The sequence below is a fragment of the Bemisia tabaci genome, chromosome 2 (genome assembly GCF_918797505.1).
Source record: "Bemisia tabaci chromosome 2, PGI_BMITA_v3".
Taxonomy (NCBI): Eukaryota; Metazoa; Arthropoda; class Insecta; order Hemiptera; family Aleyrodidae; genus Bemisia; species Bemisia tabaci.
Genome location: NC_092794.1, coordinates 25,170,896 through 25,186,890, shown reverse-complemented (window position 1 = coordinate 25,186,890; position 15,995 = coordinate 25,170,896). Strand labels below are relative to the sequence as shown.

The 15,995-nt window shown below is 35.3% G+C and overlaps 2 protein-coding genes across 4 annotated transcripts in view; one reads left to right on the top strand and one right to left on the bottom strand.

Annotated features, from left to right (window-relative positions):
- Tm2 (tropomyosin 2) overlaps positions 1-6,587 on the top strand; it is a 34,354-nt gene extending 27,767 nt beyond the window's left edge. For 2 of the 3 annotated variants that reach the window (XM_019040137.2, XM_072296998.1), the window contains exon 10: positions 5,199-6,587. In XM_019040137.2, coding sequence (XP_018895682.1) covers positions 5,199-5,281 — 83 coding nt within the window. In that variant the 3' untranslated portion in view covers positions 5,282-6,587. Of the gene's footprint in view, positions 1-1,533; positions 2,687-5,198 lie in introns of all 3 variants that reach the window. The other variant, XR_002008622.2, reaches the window with a different exon arrangement.
- A 1,057-nt stretch (positions 6,588-7,644) lies between these two features.
- LOC109030039 (GPN-loop GTPase 1) lies at positions 7,645-15,912 on the bottom strand. Its single transcript, XM_019040788.2, has 6 exons — positions 15,679-15,912; positions 13,904-14,145; positions 12,692-13,056; positions 11,228-11,457; positions 10,251-10,480; positions 7,645-9,035 (listed from the first exon to the last, which is right to left on the bottom strand). The coding sequence occupies exons 2-6, from the start codon at positions 14,133-14,135 to the stop codon at positions 8,914-8,916; spliced, it is 1,179 nt and encodes a 392-aa protein (XP_018896333.2). The 5' UTR covers positions 14,136-14,145; positions 15,679-15,912; the 3' UTR covers positions 7,645-8,913.
- Between the last annotated feature and the right edge of the window lie 83 nt (positions 15,913-15,995).

The following is a 15,995-nucleotide window of genomic DNA, read 5'->3' as shown; positions in this document are numbered from 1 at the left end:
AAGCCTTTAGCTGGTTCAGCAAAATAATGAGGAATAATCAGACCCGTTTATTCTATGGGATTAATAGTAAGGTATCACTTCAGGAGGAATATTCAAGTTTTGAAAGTACAGTCAAAAATATTGATGGCTTCTCAAGGTTGTCAGTCTTTTTTTTTAAAAAAATCTCAACAAGATCCATCATATAAAGTTAAAAATCAACTTCATTTTTCATCAATTCATTTTGGAAATAGACAACTCATTTTAGCATCATTTTTTTAAACTTATGAAACTCGTTGTCAATTGTGATTTAAACAATTCAGCTGTCCTCCAAAATTTTGAAAGTGTTGCAGAGGGCTTATTAGTTTTGCGTCAGAAAAAAAATTATCTTCCATTTCATCAATGGTCGTATTTATCGTTCAGGAATTTTTCATCTATATTTTGCAGAAAATAAAATTCAATCTCCCTTTAAACTGTTCCTAATCAATTTGTCAGTAGCCTTTATACAATTCGTAGGAAATGAGGCTATAAAAAATTAAAATTGATTTTGGTATAATTGAGTAAAATGAGGCAAACATAATCATTCTGAGGATTATACTTCATGTGGCATTTTGTATTATATTATTATTTTTAGGTGTATCACCAATAATTTGGCATCTTTTTTTTTTTTGGAAAGACAAAATTCAATCTGAAAAATGTCTTGTTTGTTGCGTGATGTATCATATCAATCACCGTGTTAAAATTTGTTTCCTCTTTACACAATATGAAAAAATATTTTCCCTTTTTTCATAGAAATTGAATTTATTAGTTAACTTGCATTCTTATTGCTATGTAACCTAATTTTCATGGACCAAAAATTTTCAAAAGGAAAAAATGTTTATTTCTCTAATTACTCGAAAATGAGTATGTAGTGCTCCGCAGACCACTACTGCGGTTTGTCATCCATCATATAAGCAGTGTATAATTTTTAATTGTACTTACAAGACGTTGAGCATCCCTTATGCTGCAGTAATTCAGAATCAGGCATAGCAATACAAAGAATGAGATTCAGTTTTTTTTTTTTTTAAATAGAGCAAACGTCTGATTCTGCACCATATGAATTAAAAGATAACGAAAATATCATCTACAATTTAATGATACCCAATTTAAAAGAAAAGAAGATGCCCAGCTCTAATCTACTTTTCTGTGTTGCTGCTTCTATTTTTTGTCTTTTATATTTTTACTAATCATTCTAAGCGCAAAATTTGAATACTCTGTTGAAAAAGGGATGACTCAAATGTCCTTTTCAGGGATATATGCTTTGTTTCATAAAATTTTTCTTGTCTTCTAAAGTCCTTTAGAAAAATATTTTGGAGACCTAGGTGGCTATGGCCAAAGAATTTGCCAAGAGCTTTGTCAGAAAATGTTGCTATACTTGTTGAATCTTCCTCTTTACCTACAAATACAAGAGAAAAGAATGTTTGATCTTGTACTTTTTTCAACACAGCATTCAATATCATTGTACATTGGCTTCAATATTCACCGCTTACTTACTTGTAAAAATTTACCTTTTTTCAGACGACCTCTTCCACGAAAAAGAGAAATATAAAGCGATTTGTGACGATTTGGACTCAACATTCGCTGAGCTCACTGGCTATTAGAATTCTAAATCCTACCTCTTTATCCCTGCCCCACTCAAAAAATTCCCAACTTCCCCCTCCATTCCACCTGGGCCCTCAAAGCCTGGCAGTTTCATTTTTCCTTTTTTAAACAACTCTTTTTTGCTTTTTGTAACTTAATATAAATGTCAACTCAACTCTGCTTTTTTCTTTTTCTTTTTTAATAGCGTTCAGTTTTCTTTTTAAACGAAATTCCTTAAGCAAACTGTGATAAAACTAACCTGACCACCACTGCACAATTCCTCACATAATTCTGCAGTGCTGGTGCATCAGTTGAGTCGTTCATCACAAAGAGCATTATTTTCAAAATAATTTTACTCTCTCCGTTTCGAACGCCCACAAAAGCTTCTTTAATTAAATACCATTATTCAGGACCCTAGAGTATAAGTGCAGATTCACATTTATCTATTTCAGTGAATAGATTACTCAATTTGTGCAACTTTTGGGGTTGTTTGATTATTTTCTATAAATTTCATCAAAAAAAGAAAAATGAATTGAGAAAGAGAGCAGAAGAATTCATTTATTAATTTGTCCTGAGTTTTTTCTCATACTTTACCGTTGAGTGGGAATGTATTGAAATTATCCTCTAAAGCTGATTAAAGTAAGTTCAAAAATGTGCATTCATTTTCCAACATAGATGTATACATAAATAAGGGAAGACCTGTCAAAATCTGATTTCATGAACTATCAGCAAAATATTTACCTTGAATTTTTAGTTATTGAAAGAAAGTTCTTAGCACAACGTGTAAAACTTTACAGTCATCCCTTTGCCACAAATGCTCTTTTGGTTATGATGCGCTAATTAACTGGTTTATTGACAATGCAGAAATAAGATTGGTAGTACTTAACACTAATTTAAATACTGCTTCAAAGATCGCAGGAAAATGTAACAAGCGTTCTTGAATCTCACCTACTTCTTCCCTCTGTTCTCCCCCATTAGATATTTTTTTTAGCTCTCTCTGCTTCTTTTTTTTTCTCACCCCTTGACCCATACGTTAACTTTTCGCTGATTTCTCTACTGGAAATTTTATGCTTCATCAACTGATTTTAAGGTAACATTAATTTAATTTCAGTTTTCCCCTTTCGTCCTGCACTTTTCCCTTTCTGACAATGAAGTTATCCAGATGCATGATACAGAGTTAGTTTCTGCAAAGGTGCCAAAAAAATAAATAAATAATAACTCTATCAGAAAAATAAATTTATCTCTTGATTTGACCAAATATTTGCAGAATCAAATTATTTATCTATCAATTGAGCAAACACTCTGTTGTTTCCCTCATTAATATTTTAAAAAGAGTCAAGGCTTTTAGAGGAATTGCTCATGGGCTTATTTCAATAGTTTGGAAGTATGAAGACTCAGTCTATTATGAATTGACCTGTCGAAGGATAAATTCTCTCAGGCTGTAATTATATCAGGACAGGTACCCACTCATAAGGGCCTCTTTTGACCTTTAAATTTACAGTGTTTAAAAATAGTCTCTCTATGAAAATTTTTACTTTTTACCATCGTTTTTGTATGATAGGGGTGGTATTCCATGTCTGACAAGAAAAAACTCAAGGAAACTCAACTTCAAATAGCTAATACCACCCTTATCATGTGGTACAACTTCAAAACTGAGTTAGGGCCTTGAAGTAATGATGTTAAAAAAGTGAAATTGGCCTCATGGAAAATTTTTTCACAGTTCTAAAATTTTTGACCAATTTAAGGGCCAGAAAAGGCTTTAGCCGGCACCTGTTCCTAGGTCTATCAGTCCAGCAACGAATTCCTGAAACTGCATGGCTGCTTTTAAATTAGTACCCGCTGTATCTGATTCCTTGTTCCTTTTTAACCGGCACGCAAATGGTCGAATGTAGTGACCCGTGATTTTAATTTGGTTTTTTCTACATAGAAGTTTTAGCTAGCGTTCTTAGTGTATTTTCCGAAGGATATACAATTGTTTTTTACTTTATCTTTCACAACCAATTGAGCAAGTTATGAAAATGAAATTTCCATGAATCCGCCCAAACTATTTTTCTTAAAAATCTATATCTGAACCAGAAAGGGCGCCTCTCTCACCTTCTCTCAGTCACTTCTGAGGTGAAAAAGACGATTCTTCATAGCCTAAAAAATCCACAACAAGCTCAACAATTGGGTGGTCCATTGTATTGCCTAGCACATGTTGAAAATTGCTACTTGATAATTTGATACGAGGGTGAACCAAAAAGTAAGCTGTTGTAGTTCATATCTCAGAAACTAAAAACAGTAAATTGAATCTGTCAAAAGTGCTCGGCACCGCACGTCCATAGCTCTGCATAGAATCCAAATTCTTGAAATTTTACCAGCAGTCCAAAAGAAAATTTACTTTTACGCGGGAATCTCGTGACGAGTTCCCTTCTAAAAATATTGGTTCCAATATGTAAACAACGTTGTGACTATGGGAGGTACGCATTGCCTTGTCACAGTAACCGCAGGTTTTTTTCGCAAAAAAGCAGGATAGTAACATCCTTCTGAGGGTTTTTAAGTTTTGTGTTCACAAAATCACCAAAACTATAGACGCGGAGTCCAATTGCAAGTCTCTCTGAAAAAATTAAAAGAAAATTTGTAAACTCTCACAGATCGACAAACATACTTATCACTGCTAAAAGTTACATTTATGCGACTGCACACTGTGCTGATTAGTGCTGGAGAGCCATAGTTATCAGATTGTGCCGAAAATTAACATGATTCTTAATATGACTCAATGTGAAACTTACTGACTTCACAGTACAATGTGGCAACCGTGTGAGAAACAATTTTTCAGAAGAGTAATTGGACCGCATTTAGCAGAAAGGAACCAAACCACATTAGCCATTGCCAAATTTAAGTGGGCATTTCAATTTTTTACCAGAGAACAATTGTGTGGATTCTTTTGAAAATTTTAAAGAATTTTGCTTCGCACTATGCAGGAAATCCTCTAAAAAAACTGAAATCCGTAAAATCGTTTTCATGTAAAAAGTTAAATTACCCAGTCTTATTTGGCAATAGCGGATGTGGCTTGGTTCCTTTTTTCTTAACGCGTTCCAATTTAAACGCTATATCTAGCTGTCCAAAAAATTTAAAAAGCAAGGAGTAAGTTCCTGATTCAGAGAGAGCATCGGGAGGAAAACAAAAATTTAAACCAAGGATAGAGAGAATTTTCTCCCTCTTAAATATTTTTCTTTCAGCTTTCTCATATTTTGTGTCTTCTTCTTTCCTATTTTTATTTTCTTCAGACTGTCTTTGCTTTTTGCATGAATGTAAAACACTTGTATTCGCGCTATAAAATTACTCAAACTACTCACGATAGCTTTTTGTGTCTCTGTAGAACCAAAAATTAAAATTAATTTTTTTGTTTCGCAAATATTTCATACTTAATGCACCTTTAATGTATCAATGGAGTCTTTAAAAGGATCATCTCAATGCTGATTGCTGACCCCAGAAAGAAGGATATTTTTACCTACTTTGCTAAAAGGAAAGTGTAGTTGTAAGGCCACTCTGGTTTCTTAATGAGCAACCGTGTTTTGTTCTCAATAATTTGGTGAATAATGTAATTTTCTGTTTTTCAGACGAACTTGGTCTCAACAAGGACAGGTACAAGTCTCTTGCCGATGAAATGGACTCCACTTTCGCTGAACTGGCTGGTTACTAGATTCAACCCCAGATCCATCTACCAACTTCATTATTTATTTTATTTATTTATCCTAATTATTCTTCTGTTTTGTTTTTGTTTTTTTTCTAAAGAATCTTTTATCTATTGTCATCGTCATAATATATTTTGGCTAAAAAAATAATTTACTAATTTTCTCTTTTCTTCATCTTCACCAATTTTTTTTCTGGTCAACCTACAATTTGACACATTGGACTCCTATTCAGAATGAACTTGTTAGCTTCAGACGCAGACTGATCTATACGTGGAGCTTATATCACCAGAAACATGTGTATATTACAGAGAGACATACATGTGTCTTTGGTCGTGTATATAAACATAATCATTGCTCTTGCACTCAAAGTGACGTGCTCTCAGTTCATTCGCACTTATCCAGTCCATTTCGTTTTTTATTTCTTTTCTTATCCACTTTTCAATGAGCGCAACCACAATGAAAGTGAGCACACTTTATTTTACTAGTTATATATTAAAAATAGGAATGTAAGTTCTAGAAGTAATAATTTTTCTAAGTTAGGTAGAGTTTTTACATTTAATGATCGAATCAATGAAGAGTACTTCTAGTCCCTTAAATTCGTTTCTGAGCAACTTGAAACTCAATTCATTGGGAAATTAGTCAAGTAGCGAATAACCCTTGTATAATCTGTTACCAAATTGTAAGTTAAATGTACATATTTTTATGCTGCCTAACTCTGCCTCTCCTATAGCTAGTCACCTCAGCCGTAGAAAACGTTGAATTTTTTGACATAGTGCCTTTGTATCATAAAACTGGGTGGAAACAGCCTTATAATATCTCCTTACTTTAATTATAGGTTTAATCATTAGGTGTATGAGAATGTGTTGTTGTAGGTCAAATCTAATTTGAGCTAATTTTAAGATAGTGATTTTTAAGAGGTTTCTAGTTGTTGGTTTTTATTTTGTTAATATTTACCTCCAGTGTTATCTTAATGGCAAACATAGTTTTACCTACAAACAAGTAAGTGTATAATATTTTGTCAACTCGTTAATTAAATTGGACTTAAGTAGATAATTTTAGTGAATTCTGCGTTGAAGAATTGCACGACATCGATTTTAATTTTAAGCGCTTCTTTGCTAACATCAGCAAGAACTTTATGAGGTTATCTCAGGTGCTTGATTTACTATAATAACTTTGACTAACAAAAACCGCAATCTTTGGTTTCTGAAATTGTACGAAAATTTTTTCTGACCGCTTCGGAGGTTTCTTGCAAAGTGGATCCTTCAAGAAAATTTGTATTGAGGAGGTTCAATAAATTGTTGGCTTTGATATTAATACAGTGTGTTCTCATTTTGCGATCAGTTTTACCTGATAGAGGAAGGTTTTTGAGTAACATTGCATGAGCTCTTTAGACATGTAAGGAAATTGCTCTATTTCCACTTAGCTGGCTCTGCAATTCATGATGAAATATTTTCGATCGAATGTATTCTTGTGAGAGGAGTCTAGCTCAGAATTTTGAAAATTTATTTTACTGCTGGAATGTTATTTACAGGGCCAGACGCAACTTCGATTTTTATGTTTTTTTTCTTTTGGACTGTCCATAAACTTTATTTTGACAAATTCGAATTTATTCAAAAACTTTCTGAAGTTGAACATCACCCAAATTTCTAGGATAAAGAAAGCCACCGAGTATTATTGCTAGCAAGACCAATCCACACAGGTCAGTCATTGCGCATCTTTTTGAGAGCCACTTCCCTGCCCGGCCCTAACTCGGCTGCACTCAATAGTACGTCACAATGGGTGCTCCCATAAGAAATACATTGCAAGCACTCAATACTACGTCACTGCGCAGTAGAGTACCAAAACTCGTCCACGGGAATGACTGACCTGTGTGGATTGGTCTTGATTGCTAGATTGTCTCTCCATGACAGTCAGACGGCCTAGTGGCAGAATTGCGCTTTGATGGTTTCAGTTTGTAGATCAGCAAAAATTGACCAGATTTGTCCAAACACCAAATGTATCTCGTCTAATCCACAGAGATATTGCCCATCAAAAAACATGGCGTACGACATCTTTCACCGCAATAGTGCATGCATAACCTGCAACATGGTTTCTTCTGCGTTTTACGTCAAGCAACCGGTGCAAATGTGTCCGACACTGGCTGATGAAAACAGAGAGGAAGAAACCACCGTATGTACTTCTATGGTGGATGACTTCATACACTATTTCTTTCAGTGACCGATATCTCTGATAATATTGGATGTAAAACATGGTCTTTGAACAGATGACATTACCTTTTTTTCTATTCTATGAACTTGAACTAAGAGCAATTCTGTGATTAGCAAAACTGACTCATTCGAGAAAAATTACATACTGAAAATGAAACTAAACATTCATGAAAAAATATGTTATATTAGGTAAAAAAGGAACATTTGATACACTTGACACATACATGAACCATTCAACATTTATAGTAACTTACAAGAATGAATACTGCGTAGGAGCTCCGAAATTCTGTTTGAATATTAAATTTTCAAAGTATTAACAAACTTTACATGTTATCTAGAAAACAGAGTGGTATGAGCCCCCTGCTACTTCATACAGATTTAGGGCTGTGCGAATACCGAATTTTTCAAACAAAGCGAATAGCGAATAATTTTGCCCATTATTCGCGAACAACGAATAATTAAAGTCAATTATTCACAACTGCGAGTAGTAAAACAAATAATTTAAAATTACTTTTTTTAAAGGCGGAAAGTCGCAAATATTACCAAAGTCGACAAGTAGGTGTGATTAATTTTTATTAGAATTTTCTACTTGCTCATACACCAGCACAGAAAACAATGAAATGCTATGATAGTAGCCTAGGCTGTTAAGAATATGTTTGAAGATCCCTGGATGCTGGCTTGACTGTTCCTACAGCTATGTATGCATTCTCAGGATTTGAAGGTAACTGCGCGGGCAGCCAAGCTAGTATCTAAGGATGACCGGACACATTTTTAGTATTTTATTTTTTTCAGTGTTGATGGAAATGTGTTTATGAACTTTTCCTCTTTCCTTCTTGGTTATATAAATTTCAATGTGTGGTGCTCTTGGAGCAACCAAGATACGTGGGCCAATCGCAATCGCGCGCGTAGTTTGTAAACTTGGTAAAAATCGAATGAGATCCCCCTTTTGCGATGTCTTGGTTGGGAGTCTTGCGCAGGTCCTCGCAATGTTTTACGATCGCCACTCGAAAATTCGTTATTATTGATGGCGTGAACATCTAAAAATTCGTTATTCCAGACGGCGAGAATATTTGAAAATGTTGGTTTGAATATTCACTGTTCGCAATTGCGAGTAGGTCAGACAAAGCGAATATTTGCACAGCCCTATACAGATTTAAAGGAACAATACATGTTCCCAAAATTTGAGTATTTTCCCTGACCTGCTTTAATTACTGCACTTATACTGTTTTCTGTTAATCGATTACATCTGAGGATATTACTGCGTTACAATGCAATCCTCCGATAATTTGTGATAATTTACCGCAAGCCTTCTGTGTGACCGAACTAAGGTTCTACACTGAGGTTCTGATGTTGCAAAGGTTTTCCAACGAAATTTGTGGTGTACGCACTGGAGGCAAAGTGAAAGAAATAGAAGATAAGTGAGGTCAAAAATATTAACTGGTTGATGAGGAGGGTTGATCTGATGCTTGCGTTTGTTTATCACCGGCTAGTTTAACATGCTGTTTCACAAAATTCTTGAATGACTCTACATCATCTGGATCGTCATCATCGATGACTGAAACAAAAGAGAAAATATTAATAATGAGGAAATGATGGGGCCCTTTATGCTCCTGAAAAGACCTTATTCTAACAATAAATTGCCTGGTGCCTGGAGCAGAATGTAGGTCAGAGTGCTCTGAGTGGGGCTGCAGCATGAATTGAGTGGCAAAAAAACTCTGTAAAAAACGAAGTAACAGACCATTTTGATGGTGGAACTGCAGAAATGCCTATCTCGGTTTGCGGTGTTGCAGACTTCCTGTCATACTTAATTTTTTACATGGAAATCTAATTAACATCTTTTCTCAAAAATTCCGGTGATTTTCTTTTCTATTTGAAGAGTATTCTGTGAAAATTTCAAGCAATAATGTCGATTTGGTCTCCTGCTAAAAAATAAAGTAGTAGCGGGGATTTTGAAATATTGCAACTGAGATACGCATGGTTGCAATTTCACCACTGAATTGTACCACAGACAAGAGGCCAGGGGGAGGGGAACAGCAACCCTGGGGACCAAAGTGCCAAAAATTAAAATTAAGATATTAAAACTAGGAGTTTTTTGAACACTTTGACACGACAAACAGCTAAAACTGTCAAATCAAACCAGCGTTATTACATCTGAAGTTGCAGTTAAGGAGAAATTTCGAGAAAATATTATTTTAGGGTTTAATCTGTCATGCATGGAGCTTGAAATTGTCAGACTTCAATTTGACACTTACGTAAATTCAACAGAACTTAATTGGCACAAAAATCAACAAAACTGTGCAGCTGATTCTTTGTGTGAGGTCTCACTGAAAACTTAGATTTGATTCTTGGACCAAACGTCTACAAGAATTGCTTTCCTAAACAATTGTCAGGGGCAGTAACATCTCTTGACCGGTGATTTATCTAACCAAAAATAACCAAAAGTGAAGGAAAAGGACATAGTGTCATGCCTGCAAGTTATTAAACGAAAACAAGCACAAAAAAATTGGTAATTTTTTTTTGTGTGCTGCATAAGTTATGAAACATAGATTAAATCACAAAACTACTGACATACCTTCATAAATAATAACAGTTTCTTCTCTGATAAAGTTTTAACAATATCTTGGCCTTACATTTTGTCTTTCATGATTCTTTTTTTTTTTTTTTTTTTAGATGTGTTAGGCCTCTATTCCTTTCTTGTCTTTTATATTGATTATTTGTATCTAAAAGCTTTGTATGTATAAGCTTAGAAGTAGAGAAAATGCAAACTTACAGTTGTTAATGGGAGGGTTTTCCTCTCCCTCACTATCTTCTGAGCTCTCATTGGCTGGGTGCTTGAGGTAGATATCCTTGATTTCTCGGCCAGCGCTCATTGCAGTGACAAGAGACACTGCTTCACCCTCTCCACCCTCTTTCAATACCTCTTTCAGCTTTCGTTCCTTCTCCTCTTTCAGTTCTTTCTCCTTTTCTTCCCGGATTTTTTGCCACTCAACCCTATAATCACTGAAAACGAAGACAACTTAAGAAACGAGGTAACAAGGAAAATGTTCAATTTAAAAAAAGAACACTAGAAATTTGGTCAAAGGACAAAAGGAGGAATGGCAGATGACTCCAGCAAGGATTGCAGCCAGTAAAAAAAACACATTCATATAAAAGATTTGATGAATTTTCAAGAGACTATGATAGGATCCTCCACAAAAAACTACAGGATTTAGCGCCAGCTACATTCTGTTATTACTTGATAATACACCATACTCGTTCATTGTTTGCAATTTGCAATCGAAGTTTCGAAGTTTGCAATTTAAAAATGTAACTTCAAGAAAAAGCCATATAATTTTGAGTGAAAAACCACCTTCCAAAAAATTTAATTTCTTTTAACCTGATCTGACTCTGCACTTGGGTCCACGCCAAATAAGTTCACATATTTTTAGACTGCAACAAGAGATCCGCCATTTTGATTCTTGCATTTACTTCCAATGCTAAACTAGCACCAGCCGATCTTCTTTCGCAGTCTATAAGTGAGTAAACTTATTCGGCACAGACACTACTAGGTGGCTAAAACACCGTGAGGTATATGTACCTATGAGTTCAAGTATAAGCTTTGTGGAAAGCAAACACACTCAAAGCTGTTGAATGATGTTGATTCTATGAAAAAAAAAAAATTGATAGTCAATTGCGTCAATAATATCATCAGGTATAGGAGAGGCCTACCCACTTAAATATCAAGAGCAAACCGTAAGTAAAACATACTTTTCAAATTCTTCAGCAGCTTGATCAACCAATGTGAAAAAATCACCTAAACCTTGGCCTGTAAGCGACGAAACTGCAACATGTTTGAGATCCCTGTAAAATTCGTCTAGAGTTAAACTCATGGACCGTGTCAAATTTGAGATGTACGATTGGTCGCTTTCCAGTGCATCTTGGAATGCTTCAAAATCAGTCATCCACTCTACAGCATAGCTGGCATCAACAACGTCAGTCTGAAATTATGAGAGTACAGTAGTAAACACAGAAATATGCTAAACCTGAAATATGCTGTCTCAAGGTTAGAAGACAGGGAAAATGAATACGATGTGACCCTTTTTATTTTTGATTTTAAGAAAAAAAAAGCGAATATTTCAAAAGAGTCGTATTCTTTAAGTTAGGCTATAAAGTTCATTTTAGTGCCAAGAGAGGGCATGAAATTGCAATTTTGGCAGATTTAATCAACTGTTTTTTCTCAGACATACATTTTGAAATTGCAACTTCAAACCGTCTCATTTATGACTTGGTTTGAAATTTTTAGGGATACTTATTTTTAGACTACAATGTTTGTAACATGCTCCACCAGGCGACAATACCAAAATCTTAATTTTGTGATTTTTTGCACAAAAGTCCTTTTTTTGGGAACAGTCAATTATAGTAAAAATGTACCATTAAAACTTTATACAGTGCCTTGATGATTTTCAGTAGAATAAAAGGTTCCATCAGTAAAGATGGAAAAATTTAATTCAACGTGGCTAAAATCTACCGGCTCCCGGAGACTAAATCAGATACTTTGCAAACAGAGCGAAAAAGGTTGAAACCTTTATCACATGATTAAGAGTGCAATGTAATTTCTTCATTGTGTGATTGGTATCTTTTGCATTATCCTACTGCAGTTGACATAAAAAAGGTAATAAAAACCACTGCAAACTGCTTGGGTCTCTATGCTTATGTTTCATTGAATTTTATTCAAGAACGCCTACGAAGACCGTTGGGAGACAATGCGTTATCTTGGAATATGTGAAGAGGCAGCTGTTTGAAAATACAGTTAGCAACTGAAATGGTAAAAAATATAGAATTTTAGATGCTTTTATACGCTTTTTATTATGCTATTTTATATGCTTGGAAAGCAAGATCAACTTTTTATTCTGGGCTGCGACCAGACTCAGTCTTCAGATGCAAGGTCTTCAATATTGGATGTGAATGAACCCTAATTTTGAAAATTGAGATAGCTGTATTGGCCAGGAGTGGAGCTCCAGCACTGAGTCAGATATCAAACATTTGTGTCTGACGCCTACTTTAACAGACATGATGAGAGGGCTTTCAATCAGGGTTACCAGAGACAGTAAGTACAGTTCTGAGAATCAGATGCACTTCTCAAACTGTAGGTGAATCGAGTAGCTGTGGAACTGGTACCTAAAACAACCTGAGCAAACCAAATTCATTCTCCAAAAGTTGACTCAATCATACCTTATTCATAACGATGATAAACGGAAGTTTGGTTTTATACAATATTGAACAAGCATAGAGCATATTCGACATAAATGTGACTGGCTTAGTACTTCGGACTATATCCATTACGTAAACAACTACTGTTGGAAATGTTGACGCTAGGGCTTCTGTAATGATGCTCCCAGAGGCAGACCATGTGAAAACTTCTATTTGACCTGGAGTATCAATTATCGCGAACTCATGTTTCTCATGCGCTTTTTCCAACAAAGAAATTAATTGAGGAAATTTGGTGGAGAATAGGTTTAGAGATGTAACTATGGCGCCATTTGGACCGAGCTGATACTGTTTCATTACCTCCTTGTAGTTAACAGTATCTCGAATATCTGAAACAAATAAGTTTTGATTAATTGAATCAATGTTCCTTTAAATACAGTGGTAACAATGGGGCTTTTTAGCAAACAGAACTGTCAAGTACTAGCCCCTGACACATCTCCAAATTTTTTTGGACCCTTCTTATTTTTGAACTGGAGTCAAGAATCATGAGGCACCATGAATGAAGAAAATGCCCAAACTGGGAAAACATGAGGTAAATATTGAGCTGTGAGGCAATTTTAAGAAATGATCAATTTTTTTTGCTCAGTACTTTAAAAGTAGTGTGAATTGCAAGTTTTAAAGTAAAATCCAACGTTTTGCCCTAAAATCAGACGTTTGGTTGTAAAGCAAATTGTAAATAAAGCTGCTGGGCAAAAAGTGCTGATCTTGGCAAATGGTCGGCGTTTTGGAACTTCCTGCACCCTTAATTGTACACCAGTTTGAATTAGTTACTTTCAAACATTTTTTTCTTGTATTTTTAAAATATCAAGGTAGGCTTGTTTTTCTTTAAAAAAATCAAATAAAAGCAGAAATTTTGAAACATTGCAATGGAGATACAAGGTTTTGCACTTTGGCCACCAACATAAATATAAATGAATCTGAGCCTGCACAGCTTGAAGTATCATTTTGGCCAAGTTATGACTAAAATCAAACATTGAGGGGAACACTGTTACTCCAATGTTTCTCCTGAAGTTAGTATTTCCAAAAAAGCTTGCTGCAACTTTAATTTGAGTTATAGCCGAGCTTGCATTACTTTTCAATTTTTCGTCATCCTAATAACAAATGAAGAAGAAAAATCTAAAATCTAGAGGGAAAATTGATTAAGAGAGTTGCTCAATCAGCAGAGGGGTAACTTACCAATATTGGCTAGGTATGGTACCTCTCTACAAGCTGGGTCAAGGTTAATGACGTATGGTGCAGGTTTTTTGGTGTACAAGAAATTGGTAACTTGTTTCACAAAGGTGGTTTTTCCAGAACCGGCCATGCCTAATACAATCATGCAAATAGGTTGTTTGAGCGGTGAGGCTCTTGCAGGAGCTGGTTGTGAGGCCTCCGTCATCTCTTCATCCTTTTGTTCACTTTCTGCCATGTTTCAAATGCTGTCAGTAAAGTGAATATAATTAATTGGAGAAGGAATAGATAAGTTAGGTATGGTTAAATTTCTGATGATGAATAAACATTAAATACTACATGGCTCTTAAGGTTGGATGTTACATTTATGATCCCTCGTACAGTAAAATGTAGATTTATTATGGGCAATGTCCAAGACGAGATCTGAGGGCATGGACAGACTTTGCCTGGGGATCCATGTCTGACCAGTTGGTGTGCGTGACTGAGAGCCGCTGGGACATCAATGGTTGAGGATGGACCGGTAGAAAATAGACCCACGGTATCAGAATTTTCAACCCTGCATTAGCAAATAGGTGAATTTTGATACTATTTATTAATTTTATTATTACAAAACAAATCTAAGTCAACCATGCCAGGTTGTAGTCGATTGTTCAAAGTCGCTCAGGCAATGTCAAAAAGATACTATTATGAATGTTCTTTGGATCTTTGACCATGCCTGGGCATCTTTATTTAACTTGTTTTATCTCTTTTTGACATTGCCTGAGCGACTTTGAACAATCGATTACGACCTGGCATGGTTGACTTAGATTCGCAATCCTGTACTTTGCTATGCTATCTTATGCCTCCTTAGTACATAATTGAAAATGCATTGCTCAAGAACCATTAAAGTTGCTCATTACATATTCATTTCTTCAAGTTCGTCAAATGTTTTTAGTGACAAATAATTCTGAAAAAACATACACGGGGGCTATAGGTGGGCGATTTACCTACCACACTCTGACCATTAACTTAATTATTCAATTTAAGATAAGACTAACAGGAAAGACAACGTGCCAGTGAACTTTTCCGGAATCATAACTGACGTTACGTCCTAACAGTGTTGCTTTCTATGAGCAAATCACTTTTATTTCCAAACAGGATATTCAATCCTCCTCACTCACACTTGCTCCACAAGAATTGTCTTACCCTGATACTAGACATTGTGAAATTGTCATTTTATTTCAAATTTTTTTCCAGATATAATGCAATGTTACAGACATATCTATGAGAATATCCAGCACATTATATTTTATTTTGAAACTTGGATTTTGGAACATTTGGAAGTGAGACAGCTGTACATGGCGGTAATATGAGAGCAAGCAAAATAGATAATCTTTGAAAGGAATTTGAGGTCATTCCAACATCCCTTAGATTCCTATCGATAGAGGCATTCGCAGCATCCATTCAGTTTCATGACTCTGAATTGAAGGAGTTCATTCAACCACTACCTGACTCTGGAGTTGATCACCTTGGAAAATAAATGAAGTCTGGAACTAGAAACTTTCTTTCCTTACAATGTCTCTAGTTGTTTGTTTCATTACCCTTTTGACGAAGAGGGTTTTTATCCCATAATGGTTTACGTTGGGTTTCACTGTAGACAATGACTTAGTGTATGAACGGTTGATGGTGGGGACCCAAGGGCTTTTCAAATTTCCGACAAAATTTACGGGACGAAGGAAAAAAAGAAGTTGCTAATGATTCTCTGTAGATCAGAGTAAACCAGAGAAAACTTTAGTACTCACAATAAGATTGTATCCTCCGGCACTGTTATGACGATCACTAATGATGAGGTAGATGGAACAAGTTCCGAAGGGCGAGGTGACTTAAATGAAATGAAAAATTAGGTATAATGATTTAGTTTTTAGTGGGAAAATGCATTCGATAGGAATGGACGCATGAATTATCGAAAAATAATGTTGAAACGAATACAGTTCACAAGGCGAAGGCGTGCAAATTGCAGAGGTTATGTTTTGATTTCACAGCCCCATGACGTAAATGTCACATGATTATTATTCCACCAATCAGAACGCTTGTGATGGCAAATCTATTTCTGGTTGCC

Bases quoted from the DNA above. Each gene is read 5' to 3' on its own strand.
- LOC109030039 (XM_019040788.2), bottom strand. From the start codon at position 14,135: ATGGCAGAAAGTGAACAAAAGGATGAAGAGATGACGGAGGCCTCACAA. The intron at 13,057-13,903 runs GTAAGTTACCCC...TATTTGTTTCAG, and splicing joins ACCATACCTAGCCAATATTG to ATATTCGAGATACTGTTAAC. The intron at 11,458-12,691 runs GTATGATTGAGT...TCATAATTTCAG, and splicing joins TTATCATCGTTATGAATAAG to ACTGACGTTGTTGATGCCAG.